Genomic DNA, 21,217 nt, shown 5'->3' on the forward strand with positions numbered 1-21,217 from the left:
AGTTGAGTGACAAAAATATTGAGAAAATATTTATTATCAAAGGACACATTCTTTTATTTTTATCTTTTGACCTTTCTTAATTATTACCAAATTAACATAAATTTCCTCTTAAAATATTTGGAAATAAAAATTAATTATTTAGTCCAAAATTAAAATATCACTTATATACTAATTACTCTTGGATTTTTTTTTTTAAAATATATCATTCTTTTATGTTTTATTTATAATTTTACGACCTAAAATTTTTAATTATAAACTACGTTTATAAAATTTTAAAATTATAAAAATATATTTTACTCAACAAAAATTAAAAAAACAACAATGAGAAATTAACCTCACAACAACTATAAATCAAAATAAATTATAAAATAACTAGAAAAATAAGTTCATGACAACTATAAATAAACTATAAAACAAAAAAGAAAATTTATTATTTTTATTGAATAAGTATTTTTATAAATAAAAAGTTTAAAGAATAAGAATGAATATTTTTTCGACGTATTTTTATAATTTTTTTTTAAAATTTTTGGGTTTATGATGTAAATTTTTTATTACTTTTTTACTTATTATATTTTTTTTAAGTATAAAAATTTAATATTTCAATTTTACTAATGGTTAATTAGATATATTTAGTTTATATTTATGTTATTTCTGTTGGATATAACTAAAATTTTAATTAGGCTTTTTAAGTCTTGAAAATTATTTATTTTTAATTGAGGATGTAAAAATATTTCTTTCTTAAACAATACATATTAAAGAGGTGTAATTTAATTTTGATTTATCAATCTTCTACTAATTGTTTAGAGTGTGTGTCAAAAGAACCTTTTAAAAATTTATGGGGCTTACTTAAAAGAAATGGGAAATAAGAACAAAAATGAAGAGGGTGTATACAAAAGCATCTTTTTTCTTTGCTATGAAAATAAATACATAAAAACAAACAAACAAACAAATACCATCTTGGAAAGAAAGAAAGAAAGAAACAATAAAAATGTCACCAGTACTACTAAAGCTTTTCACATGCAAGCAAATGAAAAGAATATTGGAAAGAAACACAAGATGATATTCGCATTGAAGATTTGTTGAGCCTGACCACTAACTGAATTAGGCTCTAAGATTTAATCATTATTCTAATCTTTTTGATGAAATCTCATATAACACGTAATTGTGTATGGATATTCTTTGCCATTTTCTCACAACTATTATCATTAGTGTAATTGAATATCCAGTTTCATATAATTTCTAAAAATATCTTTTAAAAAATATCACAAACCAATTATAAAAAGTGCTGAAAAATTGGTGCTGAATTTGGCTCCCATTTCAGCCTATGATGCAAAGATAAAATAAAATCTGAATATTTTCAAGCTCCAATTCCCATATAAGACAATAGATACAGTTTTGGGACTTGATATTTGTTACCCTGTCTACTGTTCTGTTCTGTGGCTTGCCAATGCTTTCTTGATTAAAGTTGTAGTGCATTTGGGTATTAAGTTGAAATTTGTGACTCTTTAGCCAGCTATGAAAAAAGAAAAAAGAAAAAAGAAAAAAGAAAAAACACCCCAAAACTAGAATAAAGAGCATTTCGATTGGTTTTTGCTTTAATTTTATTAATAATTATCATAACATGGACTTTGGACAGATTCTTTCTTTTTTTCTTTCCAACTTAAGACCCCACTTGTATGTTGTAACCAAATTGCTCGTAACTTTTACTACAAGTCAAACTATCAAACAAAAAAGTACTCATCACAAACAAAGAAAAGCAAAGATAACAAATGTAAGATTTTTTTTCCCTTTTTCTGATGATGTGCTTGTTTCCATTTGGACCACCAAGAGCTGTAATTTGTTAATAATATCTATTATTTTTTTTAAGAAAAACTAAAAAAAAACAGGTGCATTCTCACTGAGCAGAAAGCAAAAGTAGCAGTACAAGTGTCTTCCAAAAAATAATCAAAATCAAATTAAAAATATTACAACTGAAAAGGGTAACACCAAAACCAACAACTGCAGCCTTGAGCACATGAGAATGGCCCCATTTCGATTGGTCAGAATCTGTGCTTGGTTTCTTATAAATAGGAGGTAGCTGCTCCCATCCCAGTTGGACAAAACATTAGAGAGGAAAAAACACCATGGGGAGTGAAATGAATGTTCTGTTTCTTTTGATTATTAATGTGGTAATGGTGGTAAGTGCTTCTGGTTCTACTCCAGATGACAACTACATCTCAGTGGTTGGAGATCCAGGAATGAGAAGAGATGGGCTCAGAGTGGCCTTTGAAGCTTGGAACTTTTGCAATGAAGTTGGCCAAGAAGCTCCTCACACGGGCAGCCCCAGAGCTGCTGATTGTTTTGATCTCAAAGGTAAAAAAAAAAAACAAGACTAGACTAGACTCAACTCTTCTTTTCATGTACATTTTTTCTGGTACTTATTTATTGTAATGGGGGCAGGTTCTTCTCTTAAACACAAGGTAACAAAAGAAGATAACAAACTTGGAGTTGGGACTCCATTCTCTGGGTTAAATCCAGAAAATGCCAACAATGTAGATCTTTACGCAGCACAGAAAGAAATTTATCTGGGTTCTCTATGTGAAGTTAGAGACACCCCAAAACCATGGCAGTTTTGGATGGTTATGCTTAAAAATGGTAACTTTGACACTAACTCAGGTTTGTGTCCGGCTGATGGGAAAAGGGTTAGACCCTTTAAATCAACAAGGTTTCCTTGCTTTGGCAAAGGGTGTATGAACCAACCCACCTTTAAACATGATGAGACTGAGTTGTATGGTGAAAGCATGAGAGGAGGTTTTAATGGCACTTATGATTTGGATTCTGAACCTGCAAATGGTCTTGATGGGATTTCCTTCTACGAAGTTGTTTGGGAAAAGAAAGTTGGAGTTGGAAGTTGGGTCTTCAATCATAAACTCAAGACCTCAAAGAAGTATCCATGGCTGATGCTGTACCTCAGAGCTGATGCAACTCAAGGATATTCTGGTGGATATCATTATGACACAAGAGGAATGCTTAAAACGGTCAGTGAAACTTAACTTTCTATGTTTAGTTTTCAAATTACTCTAATTGAAGAGGTCATAATAATTGAATTACACTAATTGCTCGACTATATAGTTTATGCCACGTTGCTGAGAAAGACAGGTCCATTCGTTGCACTGTCAATTTTTCAGTAGTCCTCTTTTCATGAATAGCTAAGAGTTAAAAATGTCAATACAATATTGTCATGGGAATCTAACTTGGGTCAAAACATGAAGTTGTTTTCAACATGATTCAGTAGACAGATGGTCATTACTCTGACCTGAAGCTACTAATCTATATTATATATGCTTCAACTTGATGTGACTCTTTGTTGGGAATGCTATATTTTTCACTAATTTCTCTAGTGTATAAATTTATACTGTATTCAGCTACCAGAATCACCAAATTTTAAGGTGAGACTGAGTTTGGATATCAAGAAAGGAGGAGGACCAAAGAGCCAGTTCTACCTAATCGACATAGGCAGCTGTTGGAAGAACAATGGCTTAGCCTGTGATGGTGAAGTAGTAACTGATGTTACCAGATACACAGAGATGATAATCAACCCTGACACACCAGCTTGGTGCAGCCCCACAGGCTTACAGAATTGCCCACCTTACCATATAACACCCCAAAACATAAAGATTTATCGTAACGACACAGCCCGCTTCCCATACTCGGCTTACCACTACTACTGTGCGCCAGGCAATGCCCAGCACTTGGAGCAGCCTGTGAGCCTTTGTGACCCTTACAGCAATCCTCAGGCGCAAGAGATAATTCAGTTGCTGCCACATCCCATATGGGGTGACTATGGCTATCCCACCAAGAAAGGACAAGGTTGGGTGGGTGATCCCAGGACATGGGAGCTTGATGTGGGTGGCCTTTCGAGTAGACTCTACTACTATCAGGTTACTACTTTCATAACAGAACAAGTTTGTTCAATCAACAAGTAGTATTTAGCAGATTTGTTTTGCGTTAACAACATCATGAAATGTTTTGTGTTTGGTTTGAGCAGGATCCAGGGACTACTCCAGCTAGAAGGATATGGAGTTCGATTGATGTGGGGACTGAGATTTATATAAGTGACAAAGATGAAGTGGCAGAATGGAGCTTAAGTGACTTTGATGTTCTGCTCACTACTCCAAAGTTCTAGTCTCATTTTAGTATTTTAGATGACATGATGATTATTGATGTATAATTCATATATGTATATTTATAATGGAGCCCCCCCCCCCCCCCCCCCCCCCCAAAAAAAATGCCCGTAAGGGCTGGGCAGGGTAAGGTCATTGTTTTAGTTTCTGTCACTAAAATCATCAGAAATGATGAGTGTTAAGCAAAAATTCAATTAATGATAACGAGAAAGAAAATTATCTAATTGTTCTTTCCCAATGTGGAGGTTGGAAGAGTAAGTAGTTTTAAAGGTTACACAAGTCATTAAGTTGAATTTAGAGGCAAAAGTTAGTCTAAAATATTGCATTTCAATCTCCAATTACTAAAAAGACTACTTATTGACTTTCCAAGCACCAAATTAGTCTAAAATATGACGAGCATTACTATAAGGCAATGCTCATCACCTAAGATATCACTATTAGTAATAGCTGGTCTTATATTTTTAATTTAAATTCAAATATGTATACTTCGATTTTCACTTTTACTAGTAACAATATTACATGGTGCTCTTTACTATTTTATCAAAGTAGGACTTTTGCCATAAGAATACTACATAAGCTCAACGTTTCAGATTACTCTTATTAATTGTGGGTGCTTAAAGTACAACATTTTAAAAGGATTTTTTTCCAAAAACAATACGCCCCCACACTTTCCAAAAAAATAAATAAATAGAGTATATTTATTGAAGATAAATCCAAAATACCTATCTACCGAACTTGGACTATTGGGATGTAGATGTAGATGTATGTAAAGATAGGGAGTACTATCCTTAAGAGTAAAGGGTATAGAGGATGATGAGCATGTGGGGGTAGGTCACCAAAGTCAAAGTGGAGTAGGAAGAGGACTAGGGAGGGCATCCACTATCCTCTGAGCAGTGTCCAATTAAGTAAGGCTTGGGTGAGGGACCTCTGAAAGTGATGCCAAATCCAAGTGAAGTATGTTAAGGACAATTAATTAGCTAACAATACAATTAGGAAAGTTAGTTAGAATTACTGTTACAGGATTTTAGCTTAAGTTTTTTACCATTTAAAGCTCATTGTATATAAACCTTTCGCATTAGACTTTTTAATCAATAAGAGAAACATTTTTTTTCCAATTCTATTTTTATTTCAATATGGTATCAGAGCTAGAAAATCTCTAATCTGTTCTTGATAGTTATCCTCAAGCTTTGTCTTCACAATTCTTTTCTTCTCTTCGTTCTCTGCTCCTTCAACAATGGTGGGATCATCTTCAGCTTGCAGAGATCCAACCTACAAAACCTATTTCGTTCAAGCATTCTCTTTCTTCCAAACTCGATGAAAACAAATTTTTATCATGGAAACATCAAATCCTCACTGTTGTTCGTGGTCATCATCTCCAACGATTCTTTGAACCAAACTCTGCTCCTCTCAAGTTCAACAATGAAGCTGATCGAACAACCAATACAATATCATAAGATTACATAAATTAGGAAGCACAAGATCAACTCCTTCTTTCATGGATGTTGTCCTCCATGAATGACTAGATGAACACTCGCATAATCAGGCATGAGACCTCTGTGACTGCCTAAATCGCGATTCAAGAATTCTTCACTGCATAAACAAATTCAAAGATAAGTTAATTCAAGACTCAACTCCTCAGTACTAAGAAAAAGGGTTCTTTCGTTAGCGATTACTTACTGAAAATAAAATCGATTGTAGATCTACTAAATTTCATTGGACATAGATTCTCTACAGTTGATCATGTCGAGGCCATTTTCAATGGTCTTGGACCAGAATATGACATCTTCTATACCTCCTACAACATTCACAAAGAAAATTTCATCATTGTAGAGCTTGAAGCCCTTCTCGTGGCTCAAGAAGCGCAAATTGACAAGAGTATAAAGGATCTCGACATATCCTCTGCTGAAGCCAATCTTGCTCACAATGGAAGAGGAGGTTTTTCAAACAACCAAGGAAGCTATGGTGGAAATCCACTTTACTTCAATGGACAACAAACTTAGGGATCATATAACACCTCTCATGATTCCTATGGTGGATCAAATAATCGTGGCGGCAGAGGACACCGTAGACGTGGAAGATGGTCGAATCAACCCTTGGAGCAGCAACGACAAAGACCTATTTGCCAATTGTGCCAGAAGTCAGGCCATGCTGCTCTTCAATGCTTCTATAGGTTTGATAAGTCATTTCTTAGACATGTATCCGTTAATAATCCACCTTCAAACTCCTAACTGGAGCACCATTACATGTCATAATTGCCATAGCTGACACAGTCCAAGATTCCAATTAGTATCCTGATTCAAGTGCCACAAATCATCTCACACCAGATGCTCAGAACTTGGCAAGTAGCTCAGAATATCTTGGTCAAGAACAGCTCATGATTAGAAATGACTCAGGTTTGCATATTACCAGTATTGGTCATTATGCATTTAATTTCCCATTGCATCATAAAATATCTAATACTTAATATTTGCTAAGATTTTCGAAAACTAATTATAAACGATAAAAACTAAAGAAATAAATAATTAAAAAAGAAAGAGTGAAAAGAGACAAACAATTTTTATGTGGTTGGGGCATTAATTAGTCTTAATCCATGAATCAGTATTATTCAGTTCTTTTTCATGGCAAAATAAATTAGTTTTCATATAATATTTTCATGGAATCGGTAAGATATAATTTGTGTAAACTATTTTGTGATTCAATTTGATCTATTTTAACAATAATTATAATGTACTTTTCCATGCAAAAATTAATAAAATAACCACTTAATGTTTCAATAAAATTGATGAAATAAGTTAAGTAGTAAGAAATTAAAAATTTATTAATGTAAAAATTCAAAATAAAATTAACTATCTAATATTTTATATAATTAATGTAATATAATTTCATTTAAAAATTATTATAGTGTTGAGTTAATTTTATAGAAAAACTAGCTTTTATGATATATTTGAAAAAATAAATAAAAAACAATGCCCAAAGAAAAGTTGATATTTTCGCAAGCCTAATAAAGGCCCATAAAATTTCCAACCCCACCATTCCCACTGGGCCACAGGGGATCCACGAACTAGAGGAAATTACGTGGGTACCCACTTTAAGTTAACTATTTTAATTTGAGAAAATTACACTCTATATCCTTTTTATATTGTCCTCTTTTATTTTTACCATTTTTTTTAAAGTCTATTATTTTTATCTCTTTTTTCAAATATTGTACCAATTTTGCCCATGTCACTTCAAGATACTCTCCATGTGACTCTCTTATATGGTATTTTGGGTACAATACATATAAAAAGAGGTATGTTTTAATTAAATATAAAATTAGAGGTAAATTTGATCAATTAATTAATAAATGTGGTATTTTTCAACTTACCCCTTTTAATTTTTATTCTCTTTTTAATATTTCATTTTTTCTACCCATTTTTATAATTAATGTTCCTATAATACCCTTTCTTCAACCCAAAACCGTAAGATTTAATTTTCAATCTTTAATGTTAATGTGAGGGTATATTAGACAATCTTCTTATAAAAGTGGGTATTAAATGAATATAATTTGCTGATAGTTTTAGTTGACAGACACAAAAAATAGGTGATAACTATGTCCCACTCTATTCCCCGTGCATCTCACTTGCCAGGAGCGAGCGAAATTTGCCTTTTCATTTTCATTTGTCAAGTATCAACCATACAAAGTGCATGCACAATTTTATTTCTTAACTTCTGATTGGTCCATTTAATGGAGGAACAAACAACCATCCCTACGTTAGAATTCTCTTATATTTATATAATTATATTATCTAATATATAAAACAGTATTTTAAAACATACTCTGGTATTCATAATTTTATCTCGTGATGAAATGATGTGGTGGGGATCAAACTTTGGTTTGAACACATTTATTTACTTAATTAGTTTACTGTCTTCAAGTTTTGATAATATGTTCCTAAATCAAGTTGCAATAGGCAAGGGAATAAATGTAATTGTGACACATTATTATTATTATTTTGAAAAAGATTGTGACACATTATTATTATTATTTTGAAAAAGATTGTGACACATTTAAGTACAAATTATTTACATAGTAACATGTAATTAATCTTAATTATAGTGTTGACAGTGATGAGACTCTTATATATAATGATATTCATAGTTGATAGGTTTGGTTGGTGTCTTGGTGAGTTAACTGCGTCAATTTCTATGCTTGGTAAAGAAATAAATTAATAATGATGAAAACTTTACATCTCCAACTTCAATACACTCAGATCTGATTTGGGTTTAGTTTGGTTATGGTTGGCTCACTCACCACATAACAAATGCACCCATTAAAAGTGTACATAACCATTAATAATGTCGTTTTAGTTTGAAAACAAGAAAAAGACAAGAAAAGGTAGTAGAGAGATACAGAGAGAATTATAAAAACTAAGCTCAAAAAATTTTGTGGCTAGCTAATTAGACTATATATATTAGTGAATGATATATTCTAGAAAATACAATAATACGGTAATAATTACATACTGAAATATACACAAAATATTCTAACAAATTTTGACATCATGATAGAATTTGTTAGAGTTGGGACCACTTCTAACGACTCTGTTTGACAGCAAGGGAGAGGATACAAAGGAAATAATCTCATTTCCTAATAACCTCTCTCAAACTGGAAAGGGTTTCAACTACTCCAACTTTGTCACTTAGGAAATGAAACCTATGGTGAGTGAGGTTTTTTGTTAAACAGTCCACAATCTGATCCTATGATGGCACAAACCTTATTTCTAGCTGCTTCTTTAAAATTTTGTCTCTAACAAAGTGTACATCAAGTTATATATATGTTTGATCCTTGCATGAAACACTAGATTGGAAGCAAGAGCACTAGCTCCCATGTTATCACACCAACTGATCGGAGTACCATGTAAAGGGAAGTTGAACTCACTAAGAAAAGCCTGAATCCATGAAATTTATGCAGCAACATGAGCTAAAGCACGATATTCCAATTCTGTACTTGACCGAGACACAATTGCATGCTTTTAGATGACCATGACACAAGTGTATCACCTAAGTACACACAATATCCAGCCACACTTCTTCTATCATTAGGGCAGCAAGCCCAGTCCTTGTCAGAGTATCCTGTGATCAATAGAGAATCAGAGAATTTGATATGCAATCCATGATGAATGGTACCTTTGAGATATCTCAATGTTCTCTTGGCTATAGTCTAGTGTGATGTTGTTGGAGCTTGAAGATATTGACTAAGTTTGTTCATTGAAAATGACAGATCAGGTCTTGTATGAGTGAGGTATTGGAGACCTCCTATTATACTTCGATAATCTGTGGGATTCTGTAACACTTTACCATCTATTTTTGACATTGCTTTGACAACAATCATCAGAGTAGTGCACGGTTTAAGGTGGAGCATTCTTGTTCTTGTGAGTAACTCCTTTATGTACTTGGCTTGACTTAGAAACAACCTTGTATCATCTCTGTATACTTCAATTCCCATGAAGTAGTGTAGCGGGCCCAAATCTTTCAAGGAAAATCTGGTGTTCAATTTGGCAGTGAACTCTTGAACTTTAGCAGTGTCATTCTTTGTCACTATTGTATCATCAACGTATATGAGCACCATGATTATTAAGGTAGGTGATTTGCAGAAAAATAAGGATGAATCAGCTTTGAAATTCTGAAACTTCCAACTGATAAGTGTGTCTTTTAACTTGTCATACACGTCTGTGGTGCCTGTCTCAACTCATAAAGAAACTTTTGGAGTTTGCACACAAAATTAGGTTTGATTGGGTCAACAAACCTCTGAGGTTCATAAAAACATCTTCTTCAAGCTTCCCATTGAGACACACGTTATTCACATTGTTAACTCAAACTTTTCGATCTCTTTGTTTTGATGATTAACAAATATTTGATTATTATTTGTTACTAATGATTTGTTGATTTTGTAGCAAATTTAAAAGAGAAAATAAATATTTTGGTATTTTTACCAAACTTTTGAAAGCAACACTAAATAGATTCAACAAGCATATCAACAGCAAAAGATTCATCAAGGGATCAACAACTCAAGACCCTATTCAAAAGAGGTCTTCAAAAGCCCAAAGTCAAAAAGTCAACCCGAAAGTCAAAGTCAAAGTCAAAGTCAAGGTCAACTCTCGGAAAAAGTCAACTTGGGATCAAAAACATGCAAATCAAGCTAGGAGGCTCATCTACATCAAGACTACTCAAAATTAAATGGTATAAATCTACTTTAGTCTTGTTAAAGTGATTTGCATAGCACACTAAGTTTTTGTAAATTTGAATTTTGGCCCATTCACTAACTTGTGCTACAAGTTTTCTCACACGATAGTTCGAAATTTTTTTTGATTGAATTTCTAAATTACATTTTGTTTAACTAAGAGAACAAAGTTGGAATTTCTGAAATCGGATAATCGAGTAAGAAGTTATGCGCGTTTAAGTCCCGAAAAATGGCACTTTTGCCTCTGGTCAGTCATCCGGAATTCCGGATGGCAACCGGAATTCCGGTTGTAATCAATCCGGAATTCCGGTTCTCATCCGGACTTCCGGTTCATGGCTGACCTCACCTCGGGAAACGTGCTAACGGCTATAAACGGCTAATTTTTTATCAAACACTATATAAACTCGATTTTTCTTTCAAAAAATAAGTTGGTTGAGCATTTATTACATATATATAACCTATCTAAGTGAGATTAAGGAGCTTCTAAGTTTAAAATCCAAACCAACACTTTTCACACACTTTGAGCCAAAATTTGATTCTATTCATCTTAAGTGTGCTTACTTTTCACTCTAGGTTTCCATTGTATCATCATATTTCTAGAGTGATTTTAGCTTGTATATCAAACACATTTCCATATTGTGATTGAGGTGAGGTTGGCACCGGTTTTGTAAACAACCCGGTAATAGTGAGATTGGCACTTTAACAATCCGAGAAAGAGGTTAATAGTCCTCGGGGTGCGAAACTATTGTAAGAGGTTTGGAAATACCTTGGTGAAAATTTCCGGTTGTAAGGGTTAGTCAAGCCCGTTAACTTGGCTCGATATTGGAACTCAAAGCTAGGTCCATAGCTTTGAAGACCAAGGACGTAGGTGGCATAGCTCTACCGAACCTTGTAAAAATCGAGAGTTTGCATTTTCTAATCCTTAAACTCTTTACTTTACAAGCTTAATTATTTGTCTTGATATATTGCTTGCCATACTACTTGCGTTTACTTGATTAATTGACTAATTGCATAATTTTGTGTTAAAAGTTTTAATTTTCCGAAATTAGTTTAAATTTCCAATTCACCCCCCTCTTGGAAACATATCTTGGGCTAACAATTGGTATCAGAGCAAGGGCTCAAATTATTTGATTAGATTTCACAATCTAGAGCATGGCGTTTCCAAGTAATTCACAAAATAACATGTTAGAAGGTTTTAGCACAAATAGAGCACCATACTTCAATGGAGTAGATTTTCCTTATTGGAAAATTAGAATGGAAACTTACCTTCAATCTATTGACTATGATTTGTGGCATATTGTGTCTAGTGGTCCTTATGTTGCTAAACATGTCATAAATGGTGTTGAAGTAATTAAGACTTATGAAGCATATGATGAAAATGATAAGAAAATGCTTTCTAAAAATGCTAAAGCTAAATATGCTCTTATATGTGGTTTGGATAGAGATATTTTTAAAAATATTGAACAAGCCTCTACCGCTTATGATATGTGGAAAATGCTTGAAGTTACTCATCAAGGAACTAGTGCTATGAAGGAAACTAAAATTCAAATTTATTCCACTCAATATGAGAACTTTAAGATGAAATCGGATGAAACCATTGCTAATATGTATACTCGCTTCACTACAATTACTAATGGTTTGAACTCTCTTGGCAAGGTACTTACTCAAAAGGATATGGTGACCAAGATTTTGAGAAGTCTCACCAAGGCTTATCAAGGAAAGGTGGTTGCCATTCAAGAAGCCAAGGATCTCTCAACACTTCCCTTGGAAGAACTAATTGGCTCACTCATGAACCATGAAATTTTCATGAGTGCTCAAGAAGAAGAGGACGTTGAGAAGAAAAAGAAGACTATTGCATTCAATTCTTCCTCCTCCCATGCCATTAGTGAAGAAGATGAGGAAAGCTTATGTAGTGACATGGAGGACTTGGCACTCTTCTCTAAGAAATACAAAAAGTTCATGAAATTTAAAAAGAACTTTGGGAAGAAGCCACAAAGAGGGAGTGACTCAAAAGAAAGAAAAAGCAAAGATGATCCACCAATTTGCTTTGAGTGCAAGAAGCCCAGACATATGAAGATGGATTGTCCAATGAGAAAGAAGAACAAATACAAAGGAAGGGCAATGTTGGCGGATTGGCTCAATAGTGACGAAGAGGACTCCGAAGAAGAAGGAAAGAATGAAGTGGCAAACATGTGCATGATGGCACTTGATGATGGGGTAAGCATTTCTAACAAAAATGATTGTGATAGCGAAAATGATGATGATAACTTAGATATGTCATATGATGAGTTGTCTAATTCATTTAAGGAACTATTTGATGATTTTGGTAAATTGCTTGTTAAAAACCAAACCCTTAGAGAGAAGACCAACATGCTTTTAAAAGAAATTGAGATTTTGAAAATAAATGAAAAAGAACTTATAGCTAAATCTCAATGTGCTACATGTGCTTCACATAAGAAAGAAATTATTGATTTGAAAGCCCATGTGAGAAGCTTAAAAAATGACATATATACTTTCACTAGAGGTAAGGAAGGCTATGATCTCATGGTGGGAAACCAATCATGTGGTTTTTCAAAAAATGGTATTGGTTATGATCCTAGTAAGAAACAAAAATTTTTGAGAAACTTTTTTGTGAAATCATCTAGTCTACCTCACTTTACATGCACATATTGTAACCGAGATGGTCATATTATTTCCTATTGTCATGTAAAGAAATTTGCATATCTAGGCAAGACTAAATGGGTACCAAAGGGTTCTAGAACTAACATGAATGGACCCAAAGTTATATGGGTACCAAAAGCCAACAAATGAACTTGTTTTTGTAGGAATCAACAAGAAAGAGCCAAAGCTTATGGTTCTTGGATAGTGGATGTTCAAAGCATATGACCGGTGATCCATCAAGATTTTTCAAGCTTTAAAAGCAAGGAAAGTGGCTTTGTCACTTTTGGAGACAATTCAAAAGGAAAAATCTTGGGCATTGGTGATATCGGTAACATATACTCTCCATGTATTAAAAATGTGCTTCTTGTTGATAATCTTAAACATAACTTGCTTAGTATTAGTCAATTATGTGATATAGGTTTTCGTGTTGTGTTTGAATCCTCAAAATGCTCCATTGAAAATGTTTCAACCAATGAAGTTATTTTCCTTGGAGTAAGGAAGGATAATGTGTATGTTATTGATGTTGATTCTTTTGATAGTAAAAATAAATGTTTAACCGTTATGAATGATAATTCTTGGTTGTGGCATAGAAGATTAGGAAATGCTAATATGGATTCTATTTCAAAATTGGTTAGAAAAGATCTTGTTATTGGTTTGCCATCTATTCCGTTTGTTAAAGATAAACTTTGTGATGCATGCCAATTTGGAAAACAAATTAAAACATCTTTTCATTCCAAGAAAGAAATTTCAACTACTAGACCTTTGCAATTGCTTCATATTGATTTATTTGGTCCTTCTAGAATTGCTAGTCTTGGTGGTAAATACTATGCATTTGTAATTGTTGATGATTTTTCAAGATTTACTTGGGTTATTTTCTTGACTCTGAAAAGTGATGTTTTGGAAAACTTTGTCAAATTTTGTAAAAATGTGCAAAATGAAAAAGGATATTCTATTACCTCCGTTAGGAGTGACCATGGTGGTGAGTTTGACAATGATGCCTTAGAATTGTTTTGTGATGATCATGGTTTTAACCATAACTTTTCGGCACCAAGAACTCCACAACAAAATGGAGTTGTCGAAAGGAAGAATAGAACAATTCAAGAAATGGCTAGGTCAATGCTAAATGAAATTTCATTACCAAAATATTTTTGGGCCGAGGCCGTCAATACCTCTTGCTATATTTTGAATCGTGTTTTCATTAGGCCCAACATGAATAAAACCCCTTATGAGCTTTGGAAAGGAAGAAAACCCAACATTGGCTATTTTAAAGTTTTTGGATGCAAATGTTACATTTTAAACACCAAGGACAACCTTGGAAAATTTGATGCTAAATCCGATGTTGGAATTTTTATAGGGTATTCAACACATAGTAAAGCTTATAGAATTTATAACAAAAGAACTAATGTTGTTGAAGAATCTATTCATGTTGCTTTTGATGAGACTAACCCGCCTACAAGCAAAAGTTTAGATGATGATGTTGTAGGTTTGGGAGATGAGGTTCAAAATCTCGAAATTGGAGAGACTTCCAATGCTCCTTCACAAACTCCCGAAGAGGAACCACCCGTGGAAAAGGTAAATGAAAGCCAAGGTATGAACTCTAACCTTCCACATGAGTGGAAATTCAAAAGTGCTCATCCTATAGACCAAATTCTAGGTGATCCTTCTCAAGGTGTCACTACTAGAAACTCCCTTAGAAACTTGTGTAATTTCATTGCTTTTATTTCTCAAATTGAACCAAAGAATTTTAAAGAGGCCGAAGTTGATGAATTTTGGCTTCTAGCTATGCAAGAAGAAATAAATCAATTTATAAGAAATAATGTTTGGGAGTTAGTTCCAAGACCGTCACATCAATCGGTGATTGGAACAAAATGGGTCTATAGAAATAAGGTAGATGAGCATGGGGTCATTGTGCGTAACAAGGCTAGATTAGTGGCCCAAGGTTACAATCAAGAAGAAGGAATTGATTATGAGGAAACCTTTGCCCCGGTAGCAAGACTTGAGTCCATTAGAATGTTGTTAGCTTTTGCATGCCACAAGAATTTTATCTTGTATCAAATGGATGTAAAAAGCGCATTCTTAAATGGGTACATTATGGAAGAGGTTTATGTCTCTCAACCACCCGGTTTTCAAAATCATAAATACCCTAACCATGTTTACAAATTGAAAAAGGCTTTATAAGGTTTAAAGCAAGCTCCTAGAGCTTGGTATGAAAGATTAAGCACTTTTCTTATTTCAAATGGTTTTTCAATGGGTAAAGCGGATAATACACTTTTTATAAAAATAAAATCCAAAGACATTATTATAGTACAAATTTATGTTGATGATATTATTTTTGGTGCTACTAATGATGCTCTTTGTGAAGAATTTTCTAAGTGTATGCATAGTGAGTTTGAGATGAGCATGATGGGAGAACTCAACTTTTTTCTTAGACTTCAAATCAAGCAACAAAAGGATGGCATATTCATAGGTCAAACTAAGTACATTAAGGATCTTCTTCAAAAGTTTGACTTGGCAAATGCAAAGTCCATGAATACACCCATGAGCACATCCATAAAGATGGACAAAGATGAAAGCGGTAAAAATGTAGACATCACCAAGTATCGAGGTATGATTGGCTCTTTATTATATTTAACCGCTAGTAGACCGGATATTTTGTTTAGTGTTGGTCTTTGTGCTAGGTACCAATCTTGTCCTAAAGAATCCCACTTGAGTGCCGTTAAAAGAATATTTAGATACTTGATAGGCACAATGAATCTAGGACTTTGGTACCCCAAGAACTCAAACTTTGAAATAGTTAGCTACTCGGATGCCGACTTTGCCGGTTGTAAGACGAATAGAAAAAGTACTAGTGGAACTTGTCACTTTCTAGGAAATTCCTTAGTGTCGTGGTTTAGCAAGAAACAAAACTCGGTAGCTCTATCCACAACCGAAGCCGAATATATAGCCGCGGGTAGTTGTTGTGCACAAATACTTTGGATGAAACAAACTCTTAAGGATTTTGATATTGATTTTGAATGTACACCCATAAAGTGTGATAACACTAGTGCCATTAACCTCTCTAAGAATCCAATATTGCATTCTAGAGCCAAGCATATTGACATAAGGCACCACTTCCTTAGAGATCATATCCAAAGAGGTGATATTATGCTAGACTTTGTAAGCACCGAATTCCAATTAGCGGATATATTCACCAAGCCTCTTAGTGATGAGAGATTTAGTTTCATTAGAAGAGAGCTAGGCATGACCAACTTAATTGAAATATAAGGTTGGTTAGCTATAAAAATTTCATATCTCTTTACTTACTTATTTATGCATAATTGTTCCAAATATGATATTAATGAGATTTATATGCATATATGAGAAAGTTTATTGATACTTGACCTATATGAACCATACTTGTTGAAAACTCAAGATTATAGGTCATAATGTGGATTTTTGGTGAACTTTGGACTTGTCTTTAAACAAGTGAACATGTGAATTTTTGCATATTTGATTTTCTTATGTGTCTATATGCTTGAATATGTGAAATTGAATGTATTTAGTATGCCTATAGGTTTATCTTGATTGAAATATGCATGAAACAAATTTTTGGTACCTCACTTGTTGAATTTTTAGATTTTTAGGCCTAAAAGAGTGTTTTTCGCCAAACTCTCTCATTTTTCAACATTTTTCGATTCCGTAAGTTTGTACACCTCACATTTTATTTTATAAAACTACTGGAAAAAGAATTTTTCAATTTCGTTGCATAAAACTTATTTTTGGTACGGTTCTAGTTCTCTTGGCAATTTTCGAAAAACTTACCGTAAATCGTCATTTTTCATTATTTTTCAGATTTTCTTGTTTGAGCAATTTTGTTTTATCATATTAAAGGTATTAGAATTGGTTTGGGGTCATTTGGGTCAAAATTGTATTTTTTAGCACGTTTTTAGGGATTTTTTTTTGTAGTCTGCTGCACCAACCGGAATTTCGGTTGTACCATCCGGAATTCCGGATGGCGCAGGACCAGCAAAAGGGGCTTTTTTGTCTTTTTAATGCGATTTTTTCCCTTTTTAAACCCTACCACCGAATTTTTCCTTCCCCATTCAGTTTTTTCAACCCTAATACAGCAGCCACTCCTCTCTTTTTCTCTAAAATTCTCTCTTTCAATTCCTCACTTTCATCTTCCAATAATTAAAAAAAAAAAGAGAAGTGTGTTCTTCAATGGCTTCCTCATCAAGAGCTCCCAAGAGAATGGCTAGTGCAATTCAACAAAGGGAAATAAGGGCAAAAGCAAGGCAAGAGCCCACTCTCTTCTTCAATGATGAAGATCACAACAAGTTTGTCAATGATTTCTCTTCTAGGAAGATTCTCAAAGGTAAAATTTGTGATCTCCCTAGCCTTGATTGTGTTGATTTTAGTCATCATTTTGATACCCTAGGATGGACATCTTTTATTCAAATTAATACTCCATTGTATCCTAGGCTAGTCCAAGGTTTTTATGCTTGCATTAAACCTACCTTAGAACCTTTAGGTGTTAGAGGAACCCTTAGAGGAGTAGCTTTTGAACTCAATGTAGCATCTCTCAATGACATGTTAGGAGCACCAAATAGTGGCATATTACTTGAACCCAAACTTTCTCTAAAAAATGATGCCATTTTTAAATTTGATGAGTGTTCTAGGAATATTTGTGGTGATGGCCCTTTTATTATGAGACCAAAAAGACACCAACTCACTTTAGAGGCTAAAATTCTCCACAAATTTATTGTTGCAAATCTTGCTCCTAGAAGAGGCCACCAAGATGAGATCAATTTCATTGATCAATTACTCATGCATCTCATCATAGCCAAAACTACACCCATCAACCTAGGCTATCTTATTTTAAAATTCATAATTGATGTAGACAAGCCTAATATGATTAAGGCACTTCCTTTTGGTTTTCTTCTTAGCTACCTTTTTCCTCTCTTAGGAATTCCTACCCTACATGAAAAGAAAAATGATCCTACCTCTAGTGACATTCTAGGATCCAAAACTTTCAAGGCTATGGGTTACAAATTCCTTAACAATGAATGGGTGTTCACACCAAAGAGAGGGCAAAGAATGCAAATTGATTTGGAGAGTGATGATGAGGAAATTAATTTGCCCGCAAGTGAAAGTGAAGAAGAAGAAGAAGAAGAAGAGATGCCTCCTCAAGCTCCTCCCATGCCTACTTTTCCCCAATTCAACCTTGAGGAATGATCTCAACTCACAACTCACCAACCTCAACAATGACATCAACACCATGAGGAGTGACATGGTTCATGGGTTTGCAAATGTGCAAGAGGAGATGGCACAATGGAGGGCATACATGGATCGCTTTGGCCCCCCACCAAACTAGTTCTTGCATAATTTTTTTTTTTGGCATATTTAGTTTCTTTTTATTTTATTTTTTTTTTTTGGTTGTGTGCAAAGGCTTCATGCCTCTTGACTTTGTGTTAGTTGGTCTTTTTCTTTGTTTTATTTATTTTTTTTTTTTGTCGTGTTGAATGTTATTTTGGATGTTATTTTTTTAATGCATTGGATTGTTGCTTTGTTTTTATTTTTATTATTTTTTTTTCTCTTTTCTTTTATATTTTGTGAATTCCTTGCCACCCTTTTTGATGAATCAAAAGGGAGAGAACAACTATTGATTAATTTTTGGCATCTCCTCAAAATTTTTTTTGGTATCTAATCTATTTATCATAAGTAAAAATTGAGGGGGAGTTTACAAATTCATGCAAGGTAAAATTAAAAAGTAAATTTTTTCTCTTGCACACATTAAGGGGGAGCTAATCCAACTTACTTTACTTAAATTTTTCTTTCCCTTTCAAAATAATCAAATATTTGATATCATCAAAAAGGGGGAGATTGTTAACTCAAACTTTTCGATCTCTTTGTTTTGATGATTAACAAATATTTGATTATTATTTGTTACTAATGATTTATTGATTTTGTAGCAAATTTAAAAGAGAAAATAAATATTTTGGTATTTTTACCAAACTTTTGAAAGCAACACTAAATAGATTCAACAAGCATATCAAGAGCAAAAGATTCATCAATGGATCAACAACTCAAGACCCTATTCAAAAGAGGTCTTCAAAAGCCCAAAGTCAAAAAGTCAACTCGAAAGTCAAAGTCAAAGTCAAAGTCAATGTCAACTCTCGGGAAAAGTCAACTTGGGATCAAAAACATGCAAATCAAGCTAGGAGGCTCATCTACATCAAGACTACTCAAAATTAAATGGTATAAATCTACTTTAGTCTTGTTAAAGTGATTTGCATAGCACACTAAGTTTTTATAAATTTGAATTTTGGCCCATTCACTAACTTGTGCTACAAGTTTTCTCACACGATAGTTCAAAATTTTTTTTGATTGAATTTCTAAATTACATTTTGTTTAACTAAGAGAACAAAGTTGGAATTTCTGAAATCGGATAATCGAGTAAGAAAATATGCGCATTTAAGTCCCGAAAAATGGCACTTTTGCCTCTGGTCAGTCATCCGGAATTCCGGTTGTAATCAATCCGGAATTCCGGTTCCCATCCGGACTTCCGGTTCATGGCTGACCTCACCTCGGGAAACGTGCTAACGGCTATAAACGGCTAGTTTTTTATCAAACACTATATAAACTCGATTTTTCTTTCAAAAAATAAGTTGGTTGAGCATTTATTACATATATCTAACCTATCTAAGTGAGATTAAGGAGCTTCTAAGTTTAAAATCCAAACCAATACTTTTCACACACTTTGAGCCAAAATTTGATTTTTTTCATCTTAAGTGTGCTTGCTTTTCACTCTAGGTTTCCATTGTATCATCATATTTCTAGAATGATTTTAGCTTGTATATCAAACACATTTCCATATTGTGATTGAGGTGAGGTTGGCACCGGTTTTGTAAATAACCCGGTAATAGTGAGATTGGCACTTTAACAATCCGAGAAAGAGGTTAATAGTCCTCGGGGGTGCGAAACTATTGTAAGAGGTTTGGAAATACCTTGGTGAAAATTTCCCGGTTGTAAGGGTTAGTCAAGCCCGTTAACTTGGCTCGATATTGGAACTCAAAGCTAGGTCCATAGCTTTGAAGACCAAGGACGTAGGTGGCATAGCTCTACCGAACCTTGTAAAAATCGAGAGTTTGCATTTTCTAATTCTTAAACTCTTTACTTTACAAGCTTAATTATTTATCTTGATATATTGCTTGCCATACTACTTGCGTTTACTTGATTAATTGACTAATTGCATAATTTTGTGTTAAAAGTTTTAATTTTCCGAAATTAGTTTAAATTTCCAATTCACCCCCCCCCCCCTCTTGGAAACATATCTTGGGCTAACAATTCACATTAACTATCGTATGCCCCAACCCTTTGTGACATCTATGGTGAGAATAATTCTGACTGTAGATGGCTTAATCACATGACTAAATGTCTCAACAAAGTCAATTCTAGGTCTTTGATTAAAGCCCTTTGCAACTAGTTGTGCTTTCGGTCTTTCAACACTCCCATTTAAATTTCTCTTAACCTTATACACCCATTTATTTCCAATGATGTTCATCCAAGCTTGTCTTTGAACAAGAACTCAAGTGCCATTTTTCTTCAAGGCTATCATTTCATTATCCACGGCTCTTGACCATCCTTTGTGTTTAAGTGCTTCTTCAGCTGTGATGGGCTCTTCACTATCATCACACCAATTTTCCTTTCCCACATAAGCTTTTGGTTTAAAGATACCATATTTTGCTCTTGTCATCATAAGATTAGTAGGAGCTAATATTACTTCTCTGTCTTGTTGTGTTTCTATTACACGGCTGCTGGTGTGAGAACCAGGCTTGGTAGCCTCATTCTGTTCAAATTTAGGAGCATTAGACAAGCTATGATGAGAAAAATCAGGTTCAGAGTTAAATACTAGATGTTGATTGGATGAGCTTTCTTCAAGTGATTGATCTTGATGTTCATAACCAGTTGGTTTGTCTTGAGTTCTTCACGTGACATTATTTTGTGTGTCATTTAAGTGATCTTGTTGTTGATTTAAAGAAAAAAAGACTGACCAAGAAGGAACACTGACTAAGATTTCTTGTTCTGGTTTATGAGTGTTAAAGAAACCAGTTTTACATGAAAAATCATTTTCATTAAAAATCACATTTCTGGAGATATATAATCTGTCTGTGGTACTCAGGCACTTATATCC

The 21,217-nt window shown here is 33.8% G+C and overlaps 1 protein-coding gene across 1 annotated transcript; it reads left to right on the top strand.

The window, feature by feature from the left end:
* Positions 1-1,890: 1,890 nt before the first annotated feature.
* On the top strand, positions 1,891-4,387 carry LOC133033290 (uncharacterized). Its single transcript, XM_061108002.1, has 4 exons — positions 1,891-2,352; positions 2,440-3,017; positions 3,405-3,920; positions 4,028-4,387. The coding sequence occupies exons 1-4, from the start codon at positions 2,124-2,126 to the stop codon at positions 4,163-4,165; spliced, it is 1,461 nt and encodes a 486-aa protein (XP_060963985.1). The 5' UTR covers positions 1,891-2,123; the 3' UTR covers positions 4,166-4,387.
* The last annotated feature ends 16,830 nt before the right edge of the window (positions 4,388-21,217 follow it).

Source organism: Cannabis sativa, unplaced genomic scaffold (genome assembly GCF_029168945.1).
Source record: "Cannabis sativa cultivar Pink pepper isolate KNU-18-1 unplaced genomic scaffold, ASM2916894v1 Contig3, whole genome shotgun sequence".
Taxonomy (NCBI): domain Eukaryota; kingdom Viridiplantae; phylum Streptophyta; class Magnoliopsida; order Rosales; family Cannabaceae; genus Cannabis; species Cannabis sativa.

What these genes read in the sequence shown, in the direction of transcription:
- LOC133033290 (XM_061108002.1), top strand. Translation starts at nt 2,124, where the DNA reads ATGGGGAGTGAAATGAATGTTCTGTTTCTTTTGATTATTAATGTGGTA. An exon ending in TGATTGTTTTGATCTCAAAG is followed by an intron (nt 2,353 to 2,439) that starts GTAAAAAAAAAA and finishes TAATGGGGGCAG; the next exon opens with GTTCTTCTCTTAAACACAAG. An exon ending in GTAGACTCTACTACTATCAG is followed by an intron (nt 3,921 to 4,027) that starts GTTACTACTTTC and finishes TGGTTTGAGCAG; the next exon opens with GATCCAGGGACTACTCCAGC.